The following is a 12460-nucleotide window of genomic DNA, read 5'->3' on the forward strand; positions in this document are numbered from 1 at the left end:
CGTGATTGTAAATTATAATAAACTGATGATAAGGTGGTATGTTCATCCTTTTAGAGCTCACTTAAAGACTGAAAATAATTATTAGTTCAAAGAAACCAAAATCCTTAATGCTAGAATTTCAGACCACAGAGCAAGATGTTAATGGAAAATTTATATGTTCTTTTCACTCTTTTAATTATATAGTACAGATAGTTACTAGCTCTACTGAGGCCCTGATGGTGTCCAGTTCCACCTAAGGACAAAGGCCATGGTTGGTTAACATCCCATACTACTTCTAATATCCTTCTTTGGGGTCAGCTTAGTTGCAGTGTGAAACTATGGATACCATTGTCCAACAATATTGGCTAATAATGATGACACTGATAACAATTATACAAATCTATAATAAACTTGATATTTTAAAAATCACTTGTCAGTGCCCCAGTATTATAGGTAGTATGATAATTACCTCTATTTTACAGATTAGTAGACTGATGTTTAGGGAAGTCAAATATTAGCCATTTCCCCAACAAGCTGCTTACACTCTAGCCATCAATCTCTTCTGTTCTGCTTCTCCATACCTATGGGTAGACTCTCATAGATTAGCTTTCACTTTATCATTCCAGAAATGAGGTCTCCATGCAACTTTCTGACTATCTCCTTACCATGTTTCTAACCATCGGCCATCAGCCTCATCCTTCAACCCACTTCTACCCCAAACGTACCACAAATATGGTCCCTACCACCTGGGTTTCCTATTTGTGACAAGGAAGCTTTTACTTTTCCTAGATTCGAAACGGAGTATGATTCTACTTCCCAGCCCTATCCATCCCTCCCATCAACCCTATTTATATATGTTTACATGTATGTATAAATAAATATACATATATATTTATATATGTTGTTTTCCTCCATTAGAATGCAAACTCCTTAAGGACAGCTTTCTGGTCTTTTCATCCTTGGTGCAAATAATTTTAAATAATTAGTCTATCTAAATAAAAAAAAGTTTCTTACTATAGATGACACAGCTAGTGTCTGAGCTGAGATTTAAATTCAAGATTTTTGATTCTAAAACTAGTATTTGTATCTTCAGTCCATGATCTCACTCCTTTCTTCCTCTAGCAAACCATAGGACTTGGCTCACTTCCAGCACCTCTCCTTTCTGAATCAACCCTCCTTACCACTGGAGCAAGAGGGAACACAGACTTTGTTTTCCCTTGAAAACAGAGCACAACTCATCTTTTTAGGTGTTTTTTCACAATTTTATTATTAAACATTAAAAAAATATAAAGGAGTGGTTCGGAAGAAAGGTAAAAGGAAGATTTTTAGATTTATAAAAGTCTCATCATCAGAAAATAACCCTACTCCTCCCTACATATGTACCAATAGCTAACTCAATCTCTCATAGTTTCCTCTCTTTTCTTCACTGAGCCTTCTCTCCTAAATCTTCCTTATGAATCTCGAGTCCCATTCTAATGTTTAATGAATGGTAGCTTACATCTCAGATTTTTAGCTTTCTGATGTTATTTCATTTTGGAAAGTTTTCAAGGTCTCAACACATTAAAAAAATCTATTTTCCTAACTGTTGGTAAATATAAACAGTACCTTTCCTCTCTCATCCTAAACCTGTAGAAAATGTTCTTGTCTTGGGTTTCTGGCATGTTAAGATTATACAGTACCTCCCTTATCCTACATTATTTTCCATGGATACCTTTGGAAGTCCTATCCTCTCTCTTCCGCTATCCCCATGCATGGGAAATCCTCCAAAGATACCTTTTTCTGGAGTTTGGTCTTCAAGAAAAATGCATTTGTCTTCCTTTCTCAACTGGAGATCACTGTATTCTGATACTTTATTCATACTTTAGCCCAGTGGTTCCCAAACTTTTTTGGCCTACCGCCCCCTTTCCAAAAAATATTACTTAGCTCCCTGGAAATTATTATTTTTTTTAATTTTAATAGCAATTAATAGGAAAGATAAATGCACCTGTGGCCATCACCACTCCCCTGGATTGCTGCAGCACCCACCATGGGGCAGTAGCACCCACTTTGGGAATCACAGCTTTAGCCTATTATTTTTGTTCTAACTAGTCTGCTTGAAGTAAATTCCCTAGTTATATTTCAAAAGCATATTTTATGAAGAAACCATTTCCTTCACCTTTGCCTTAAATTTATTATCAAGACACCCTGGTTCAATCCTTTCAATTAATAAACTCTGAAGATCAACTGATTTAGTATCACAGAGCTAGATCACTGTGATCTCTTCCCTTGCCTCAATGTCCCCCATCATGCTCCCAGTACTAAATATCTCCTCAAAGACTGAATTTCTCTCTATTTAACTCCTATGGCCTTTGGTGAAGTTCTCTCTATTTAACTCCTATGGCCTTTGGTGAAGTTCTCACCTCTGGCACAATCAAAACAACAGGTTGGCCTTAAGCCAACAAAGAATGAAACATCTATTCCAAAACTAGATCAATATCTAGTCTCTGTTCTCCATTCAGATTGCTGAATTCATGCTCCCTTCTTCAGGGAAATAAGTGACAAAAATCAAGTTACATAATGATAATATTTTCACAAAATCGAATGACCACATGAGGACAAGCTTATGATATCATTATAATTCCTACCCTCTCCTCCATGAGAAAGCAAATCTGTGAATTAGGATTTCAGGGTCTCACAACATCTCTAGGTTTTTAGAGTTCAGTCTTTTCTCTTGCTACAATGAGAGGTTTGTCTACCCATTTATCAGGGATACTCTGGGAATCTAGAGCTCAGCCACCCTTCTGGGGTTTTTCCTCCTTTCCCACTTCATCTCAAGGAAAGGAAGGCTTGTGACCTGTTTTTATGAAAACCCACCAACAAATATTTGTTAATTTCAGAACTACAAGTCAGAGATACAAGCAATGAGAATCCCAGGTGGCATCTGATGAGAAATAGATTTTAAAGCAGCTAGAAGCAGGGAGAAGGATTTACTTTTTTCATTGTGGGGTGGGGGTGGGATGAAAGAAAGAAGAGTGTCTTTATTTTCAATTTAAAACCACCAATATGCAAAAGCAAATCACACAGGGGCCTATGCCTTTCACACAACCTTCAATTTTACTCAGCTCCTAAACAAATAATAACAGTGAGGCAGCAAATATGAGAATAAATTATATTCACAAGAAGAAAAACAACTTACTTTGGGGTTTTATTTCATGAAGAGGTTTTTTATCTAAAGGAAAGAAAGAGAGAGAGAAAGAAAGTTGCACTTAATAAATTTACATGGAGCAGATATATTTCCTATATCACTTCTGTCTAACGCTATAAATGAAACATTTTCTCCTTGTTTGCAGAAAATGTGAATTATGTTGTTCATGGTTTTCTTTTTCTTATCTTAAATTTTTTCATTTTTTCCTCCTCTAAAATTTCTTCCTGAGTGATTTCATTTTCTCTCTCCACTCTCACTCCCCATCCCCAACTTCACCCCTAGGAATACTGGGGTTTTTCTGTTATATTTTTGAATGTTTACCGGTTTGCTACTAACAGTAGGCTTGCTGAATTTTATATGCAGCCAGATATCTATCTGCTCAGGTAAAGGATATCATTTCACTCTATATGATGATATAAGTAAGGAGCAATGAATAAATATTTAAAGGATTCCTGCAGTGGTCTGTAATAATCACTAAGAGGGAAAAAAAACTAACTTCAAAATCATGCACACATAAAAATTGTTGGAGCAAACAGATGTGCATATATTTGAATTTTGATTTCATTTTTGTTTAGTTTTTAAGAAATTTCTCCTCTCTGCTGCATGTTCCCAATATTCATTCCTTGTCACTATATATACTGTCTTTCTCAGGAGGAAATGGTACCCTTTCATGACCACTTCTCAGCAAGATGCTTCATCCAAGAGTTGTTCATTTGTTTTTAGTTGTGTTCGACTACTCATGACCTTATTTGAGGTTTTCTTGGCAAAGATACCAATGTGCTTTTATATTTCCTTCTTTAGCTTATCTTATATATAAGGAAAATGAGGCAAATAGGGTTAAATAACTTGTCTATGGTCACATAGCTAATAAGGATTTAATTAGAACTCAGGTCCTCCTGTCTCCAGGCCCCAGCACTCCATCCACTGTACCACTTAGCTGTCCAATTCAAGAATTAAATGACAAAGATACTGTCATTTGGTGGGGCAGCTAGGTGGTATAGTGGTTAGAGTAGAGTGCTGGGCCTGAATTTAGATCTTTCTGAGTTTAAATATGACCTCAGACACTTAAGTAGTCATGTGACCATGGATAAGTCACTTAACCCTATTTGACTCAGTTCCTTCATCTATAAAATGAACTTGAAAAGGGAATGACAAACCACTCTCTAATATATTTGCCAAGAAAATCCCAAATGGAGTCACAACAATTTGGATTTGGCTGAAACAAATTAATAACAACAATGGTTATTTGGAATTATATTTTGGACATGCTGGCTAGATTATCAACCTCCAAATCATTTTAAGGCTCTTAAAAATCATGGAAAGATGATTTTAATCCCATATAATTCAGTAAACATTAATTAAGCCTATCCAAAAGTAGCGAATATGGAACAGTGAATAGGGAAATAGCCTTAGCATCACAAAGATACATGTTCAAGTCAGGTGTCTGACACATATTGGCTCTGTGACCCCAGTAGGATCAAATAACCTTGTGATCAAGGGGATTGATTACCTTCTGCTGATTAAGGAGTTTCCTCTTCTAGGAATTATCTGTACCAATGAATTTACAGTTTTGTCCCTCTCCTACTAAGAATGAAGCACTGAGTATAAAATCTTGAAGAGTGAGGAGTAGGAGAAGAATACAGTTCCTACCTTTAGCGATCTTACAATTTAATATAATTGACTACCCCAGCAGATTGTTGTTGTATTGGGAAACACCTTTCAACTTTATTTTAAAGAAACGTTAATGTCATTAATGACTTACTGTCTTTGGAACCTTTGCCTAGTTGCTTAGCCTTATTAGAATAATTATTTCTTCCCATATTCTCATTCCTCCTCAATTTAAGACTATCTCTTCACAATCATTATTGTCCTATTTCCTCCTTGTCCCACTGTGTCCTGTGGAACCTATAATTCTCTGCTAATAATTATCTTTCTGTTTTAGATTTCTTGAACACATACTCTTCTGACACTCATGCAAATCCATCTCTTGGGTCACCTTCTCCACTATCAGATTTTCTTATTTGCTGTTCTTTTATGCATCTTTGAGGAAGGAGAATAGGACCAGTAAGTAGAAGTCATAGGAAAGCAAATTTCTGTTCAATATGAAGAAAAAATATCCCTAACAATTTAGAATTATCTCAAAAATGTTGCCAAGTGAAATAGTGAGTTTTCCATAATTTGACATATTTGAAGAAGAGGGTGGAGTAACAACTGTCTAAAAAAAAGTTGTCAAAAGGATAAATGAATATTGTAGATGTTTCCATCTCTGATAGTCTATGAATGTACTTTGTCAGCTTTGTAGTGTCTATATTACTGTCCATATTTAGAGCTAGCAAAAATCAGATTAGAGAGGCAATTATCAATTTTTTTGTGTGTGAACATTTATTTACACTCCAGAAATCTTAAAAAAAGCTACAAAGCAGGATTCAGTTTATTATCTTGTTGATTGTATAGATATAAGAAAGTGATGAAGAAAATGCCAATGCTGATTAAACTTAAAAGTGCACTATATATGCCTTTTTTTTTCTGGAGAGCCAGCTGTTAAACATTTACTAGTAAACCCTTATCTGAAAGGTACTTTGGAGGTCATCTGTCCCAACCTTTTAATGCACAAACGAAGAAACAGAGATGGATGATCCATCCAAGGTCACACAATAAATGAACAAGCCAGCTCCAGAGAATGGACTGTTGGAATTGAATGGATGCAGATCAGAGCATACTATCTTCCACTTCAGTGTATTTATGTGTTTATATTGGGCTTTTTGCTATGTATGAGTTTGCTCTAATAACAACAACCAATATGGAAGTGTGAACATTTATTTTTTAATACCTCTGGGGAAGAAGATCCTACTTGATAATCTATCCCCACACTTAATAATTATTTTGTTGGGAAGGCCTTCTATACACTGAAAATGTATTAATATTTGTGATAAATCAGAACCAAGGATTTTTTGTTATTTTTCCCCAAACACTCTCCTTTACATCATAGGTCTGGGTAAAGTCCGATACCCTAAACCACAGAGGCAACTCCCTGACTTGAGCAAGACCTGAGCAATTTCAGTCTTTGCCATTCCACACACACACACACACACACACACACACACACACACACACACACATATATCACACAAATACAACATATTTATTTCTCACTTTGGACATGGCCAATGTGGAAATTTGTTTTGAATGATTATACATATTGTGGCTTTGTTTTTCTTTTGCTCTCAATTGTAGGTAGAAAGGAGTATTTTCGATGATTAAAAAATAAAATGTAACTTAAAACAACAAGTTCTTTAGAAAAATAAGATGAATTTACCAAGACAATGAGAGCAGACACCTGGTTAGTTAGTGATTAAATAGAAATGTAAATGGAACACTAAACCTCCACTAGAAATAAAAAGGCTTGCCAATTTGCTGAGACTGAACCTAGAAGAGTAGAGTAAATAATTAAGCTGAATCTGAAGTACAAAAGAAATGTAAACCAGCTATAGGAAGAGGATTGGTTATTAGAATACTTATGGTGTGATTAGTGTTTGAACTAGGGTGGTTATAGGGAGAGAAGAGACAAAAAGCCAAATATGAGAAATAATGAAAGCAGAATTAACAGGAATTGGCAACTGGTTGGATATATTGGTAGAGGCAAAGGGAAGAATCTACTTCAAAGCTACAAACCTAGGTATGTATTTGGAGGATAGTAGCACCATTATCACATAAAGAGAAATTATGGTAGGATCAAAGACCAATTCTTCTTAAGGGATTTCTTATTAAGATAGTCTAAGCTTCATTTATCTGGACAGTCTCACCTTCTTGGTCCCTTTTCCTCCTTGGATCTCTCATATCAGAGACCAAGTATTTCCTGCTAATTTCCTTCCCCTTCATCTTTTGGCAGATATCCTATCTATCTATCTATCTATCTATCTATCTATCTATCTATCTATCTATCTATCTATCTATCTATCTATCCATCTATCCATCTGTCTATCTGTGAACACTCTCAGAGGCAGAGATAGGGACAGGGACGTGAAAAAAGAGAGATAAGGACAGAGAGTCAGACAGGAGATACAGAGAAATACAGAAATAGGCACAGAGAGACAGAAGTAGAGAAAGAGAAACACAGATATGGGAAAAGAGAGAGAGAGAGAGAGAGAATGAATCAGAGAAAATGATAGAGACAGAGAGAGAGACACACATAAAGAGAATCAGAGAGGGGAAGAAATAGCAACAGAGATAGGGATAGAGAGAGACACAACAAAGAGAAACAGAGAAAGAGATAGAAGGAGAAAAAGAGTTAGAGAAAAGGATAGAGACACGCAGAAGGCAAGAAAGGGATAGAAAGGGACAGTAACAGAGACATAGAGACCCAGGAGAGACAGAGACAGGGACAGAGACAGGAGAAACAAAATCAGAGCAAATGACAGAAAGAGAATGAGAGAGACAGAGGGACAGAAATAGCAATATAGATTATGACAGAGAGAGTCAGGTGATAGAGAGAGAGAGTCAGGAGATAGATAGAGATAGAGAGAGATAGAGAGAGAGAAAGAGAGAGGAAAGATAGAAAGAGACAGAAATAACAAGGTGGAGAAGCAGAAAAATAGAGAAAGACAAAGAAATAAATACATGGGTGGGTATGGGAGGCAGGCAGATAATCACTCCAACTTTAACATAACTACCCCACAAAGGTTGGGGCACAATTAAAATTAAGGTACATTACTTGGCATATTCAGAAGTCAAACACAGGTCATAAGTCTGGATGAATAATTAATAATCTGGAGGTTAACCAAATGCTTAGCAGTGAGTATAGGGAATTTTCATGTAGGTTCACTTTTCTTATAACCACACTTGGTGGAAGTGGTGGTATAATTCTGAAAGAAAGACAGAAAACACAGCAATATCCTCAAGACAGAATGGTCTATATTTTAACAAGAAGGAGATGATTTATTTCTGATGTGGATAGCATTCCTGAATTAGTATAAAATCAGACTGCTGACTTAGGATCAAGGGCAGCTACCACACAACAGTATTCCAGAAATGACACTGTGTGGACCAGATAAGTACAAGACTTGTCTTTAACAGACACTGACTATTGCTACTCACTTGGGCTACAAATGCCAAGGAAGTAGTTATGTACTTCCTTTTTCTCTTTGGTCTCTATCATAAGAAGCTAAAGACTTTTCCTCTGGATATAAAGAAAGTCTGTTTATTAAAAGTTGTTTTATCTTTTAAATGCTTAGTTATCTTTATATGTAGTTGTTATAGGTTTAGTTTTTGTTTTTGCTATTTCACTGTGCTTTTGGGGGATACAATTGAGAAGAGATGATTTAGGGGAAATCCTTTCTGGAAAGAGTAAAAGATGGGGGGGGAGATAAAGGGTTTAAAAATTTAGGAGAGATTGGTGTAAAAATTGAATGGTTTTTAAGGAGTACTATCTCTAGGGGATAATCTCTAAAACAACATACAATTAGTTATAGAAACTTTTATTGCAACATCTCAGAGCAAAGGATGGTGAATATTTATACCTGAAAACATATGTAGGTAATGATTTGAGTAAGGAGTGACTGAACAACCCTGACCCATATCAGCTTTACTATGTGTGAAAATCACTTAGATAACAATGACAGAAAACAATAAGCACTGAAAGAGAAAAGTATTTCTCCATTAGACTATAAGTTCCTCAAGGGCAGGACCTGCCTTTTGAAATTTTTCATATCCTCAGTGCTTCACTCATTGCCTGGCACACAGTAAATACTTGACAAATATTTACTGATTGATTTTTAATAACAAGCAGTGGAAGATAAAACCAGTCTTTGAAAAGTTTGGGGAGAAGCCTTCCAAGGATACCTGAGAATAAAAATGGAAAAAGATGCAATAGAAAAATGATGGAAAAGATATCTAAATATGTGTATAGAAAAATACTTTTCACCATGTAAGACAATGGAGATATTGTACTTGGAATTCACAGTTCCAGATTTGCTCATAGAGAAGGCAGAAATAGAACCAAAGAGAACAAAAGTAGAAAAGCTAGCTGGATTGGATCGAGTGTACATAGTAGTGATGTGTACTGATGTGGACATAATTGCACACGTTTTGAGGGATCAATGAACATAGTATCTGGAACAGAGGAAGATACCAAATTACAATGGAAAAAATGAAAACATTAAATCTAGGAAAAAAGACTACTAAGAGAAAACCACTAACTCCCAACTTTTATGCCTTCTTTTTGATCTTTTAATTGTTTCAATTAGTATAATTTTCTCACACATTGATGGAATCTATGACAAAGGTTTCTATAGGAGCATTTCAAGATATGTTCAAGAAAAAGTCATGGCTTTACCTTCATAAAATTGACTCACGTGTAAAGGACACAAGATCCCACTGTAATTATAATTTGCTGACTATAAAAGTTTTGGTTTTTGGTAGAATAAAATATTAACTCAAAGGCTTTTGTCTCACAAGATGCTTTCTATGCAGAAATCAAAATTAAGTAAGATTATTTGAAAAAATATTACAACAGAAATAAACCTCTGATCATCATCAAGCAAAGACTAAAACAGGGATATGGAAAGATCTTCCCATTCCTGTCACATAGAGAATTTTATGAAGACTAAAAATAAGAGAATTTCACTAAAGGCATTAATATCCCCCAGGTGATCCTGTTTACAGATGACTCGATGTTTCATGAGTCATTTTAGAACATTGAAGAGTTCATTGGATGAGATTCTTAACCACTCAAAATAATCTTTTCCCATAGGAAAAACAAAGTGGATGGAAAATCCCATTGTCCCAGACCAAGATACAAAATTGGATAGATAATTTATAAAGTTCACTCATCTTTATCTATAACCTGAGCAGATACTACAAATGCCCAAGGGATTAGGTTTAGACTTAAACAAGAGGGGAATGGACACGATTCTATATGGAAAATTGCAGTGTTATTTTACCATATAACTCCTCCTTGAAATAGAGCCAACCTTTTAATAATACTGTAGCATGTCTGAGTACGCTTCCTCAACTCAAACTATGATGCTGGAGGTTGGATCCCAAGAGAGCAGTTACTTCTTTGAATAAAAATGTACCATTTTGGGGGACCATTACAGAAAGGTATATCTCACAAACCCCCATTGGTGAGCTTATCTTTAATATTAATAGTAATAAATTAATAATAATTAATAATACAATTATAATATCTAGATATAAATAAAATGAAACAAGGTATAAATTTACACAAGACAGAAAAAAGGAAAAGCAGTGTCTACAACACATTCCCACATTTCCAATACACTAGACAGTGTATTCTTCCGCAAGAAAGCAGTGTCCAAAAGAATGGGAAACAATGTAGAGTGTATTAGTAGTGAGGCACATGCATAGGGAACATATGTGATACAGACAACTTCAGGGCCTTTCCCTTCTCATAAAGTCCTCATGCTAATCCCCCATAGATATAGGATCTTTACTAAGTGAATTGCTCAACTGGGCTTTTTGCATCTGTTTTTCTCCACAATTCATTTCCTGACTACCATGGTTAGTTCTCTCTTGAATCATGGACAGGTAGCTCTCTCTTTGTTGACAGAGACTGGGATCCTTGAAGTTACTTCCTACTCTTTGTTCTCTCTGGTTCAGTCTCTTTCTTTGTGTTCTCTCTCCTACTGTGCAAGTAAAATAATTCCCAACAAAATACTATGCCCAATGGAGGAGAGAGAAATTCCCTATCCACCTGGCCTTCTTTGGTCCTCCGGTAAAGATTCAGGGACTATTCTCCATAAAACTACTCCTTGCTATGAGTATGTTTTAACTGTCTACAGGGCTGGCAAGCTTAGCTTTGTAAAGATCAAGAGCAACATAGTCTGCCTTTTGCTATTCAACAGAAGGTTGTTCTTCCAATTCCATCAGGAAACGTTTTCATACTTCTAACATTCTGTATTCTGCTTGTTTCTAACCCATACATTCTGTGCTATATATATTTAAATAACATGTATCTTCACCTCTTTCTATATTCTAAGTTTCCTTCAAAACTTGTGACATTCTATAACTCAAGATCTTTTCCAGGTATAACATGTCATGATGGGGGTGGGTGAAGGTAAATATGAAGAGGATGAAAGGGAAGACTACTGAAGCCATCTCACAGAAATAAATTTAAAATGATTAATCAAAATTAAATCAAAATAGCACAGCAAGTTCCATAAGATTCAGAGCTGGAAGGGGCCATAATAATCATCTAATACAATCTTCCTAATTTTACAGATAAGAAAACTCTGGTCCACAGGGAGAAATTATGATATCAAGTTGGCATCTTGTAGCACTACTGATTCCAGTATCATATCCTCCCTACCCGTTCCCACCACCACTCCACCACTGAAGTAGAAAGCAATTTATGCCCTCTAACATCATTGTATTAATGGCCACCTACTATGTTTTGTTGGCAAAAATAATATTGACAGAAGGATGCTGTGGTGGTGAATATTTTAGGAGATGAAATATTTTCCACTCTCTCTATTTTCTTATGATCTAGGGTGGTTCCCTTCTTTCCTGAAGATGAGCACTTGAGAAACATGACAGCAGGAGAGTTCTATATTTGCAGTGTACCTCCTCCATCACCCCCCAGGAGGTTGTATTTGCATAATTGTTTGCATTTTTTACCTATGTCTGTCATACTCTCAGCAGGAATCAACTATATCTTTCTAGCATCTAGCTTTTCCCAGCATGTTGGGAGCTTAAGGAGGGGCCATTACACTTATGGGTCACTAGAATATCATTTAGCAAACTGCTGCTTGAGTGAACTTGAGTTTTCTACAGACTAGAATAGTTACCTTGAACTGAAGAGCTACAGATTTGGAAGAAGCTGGATTGCTGAGAACTGGGACTATTGAGGGAGTGGCCAACTTCTGGTAGTTGGTTTAGCCACTGTAGTATTAGAGGCTGATGCTGAAAGAATGACACACAACTCTCAGTGGCCAGTTCTCTAAGTCATCTTCCCACAGGGCAGTCATGACATGCAGGTATTCTCTGTAGAGAGTGCCTTTGATATGTGATGGAACCTGGGATCTGACAACCACCCAGCCCTGGGGAAAGGGAGGAAATCCTACCCCTGGAAGTCAATGAAATGTTATATTGAATCTATAGCAGCTGGGAAATAGTTTTAAAAGATAGCAACCTCTCCCCAGATTTTATCTGAATTGAGAAAGTCCTTCTAGATAAAAGCAAAGTGATGAAGATGAATTCTAATTTCATCTAATAATTTGGTTAATCTTAGAGTAAAATTATGTTCTCTGTGTCACTCTTATATTATAAAAATAGAACATA

General features: G+C 36.0%; 1 protein-coding gene across 1 annotated transcript in view; it reads right to left on the reverse strand.

The window, feature by feature from the left end:
- UNC5D (unc-5 netrin receptor D) overlaps nucleotides 1-12460 on the reverse strand; it is a 376103-nt gene that overhangs the window by 112966 nt on the left and 250677 nt on the right. The window contains exon 8 of the mRNA XM_044659544.1: nucleotides 3155-3187. Within this exon, the coding sequence (XP_044515479.1) occupies nucleotides 3155-3187 (33 nt within the window). The remainder of the gene's footprint in view (nucleotides 1-3154; nucleotides 3188-12460) is intronic.

Source organism: Gracilinanus agilis, chromosome 2, assembly GCF_016433145.1.
Source record: "Gracilinanus agilis isolate LMUSP501 chromosome 2, AgileGrace, whole genome shotgun sequence".
In the NCBI taxonomy this organism is placed as follows: Eukaryota; Metazoa; Chordata; class Mammalia; order Didelphimorphia; family Didelphidae; genus Gracilinanus; species Gracilinanus agilis.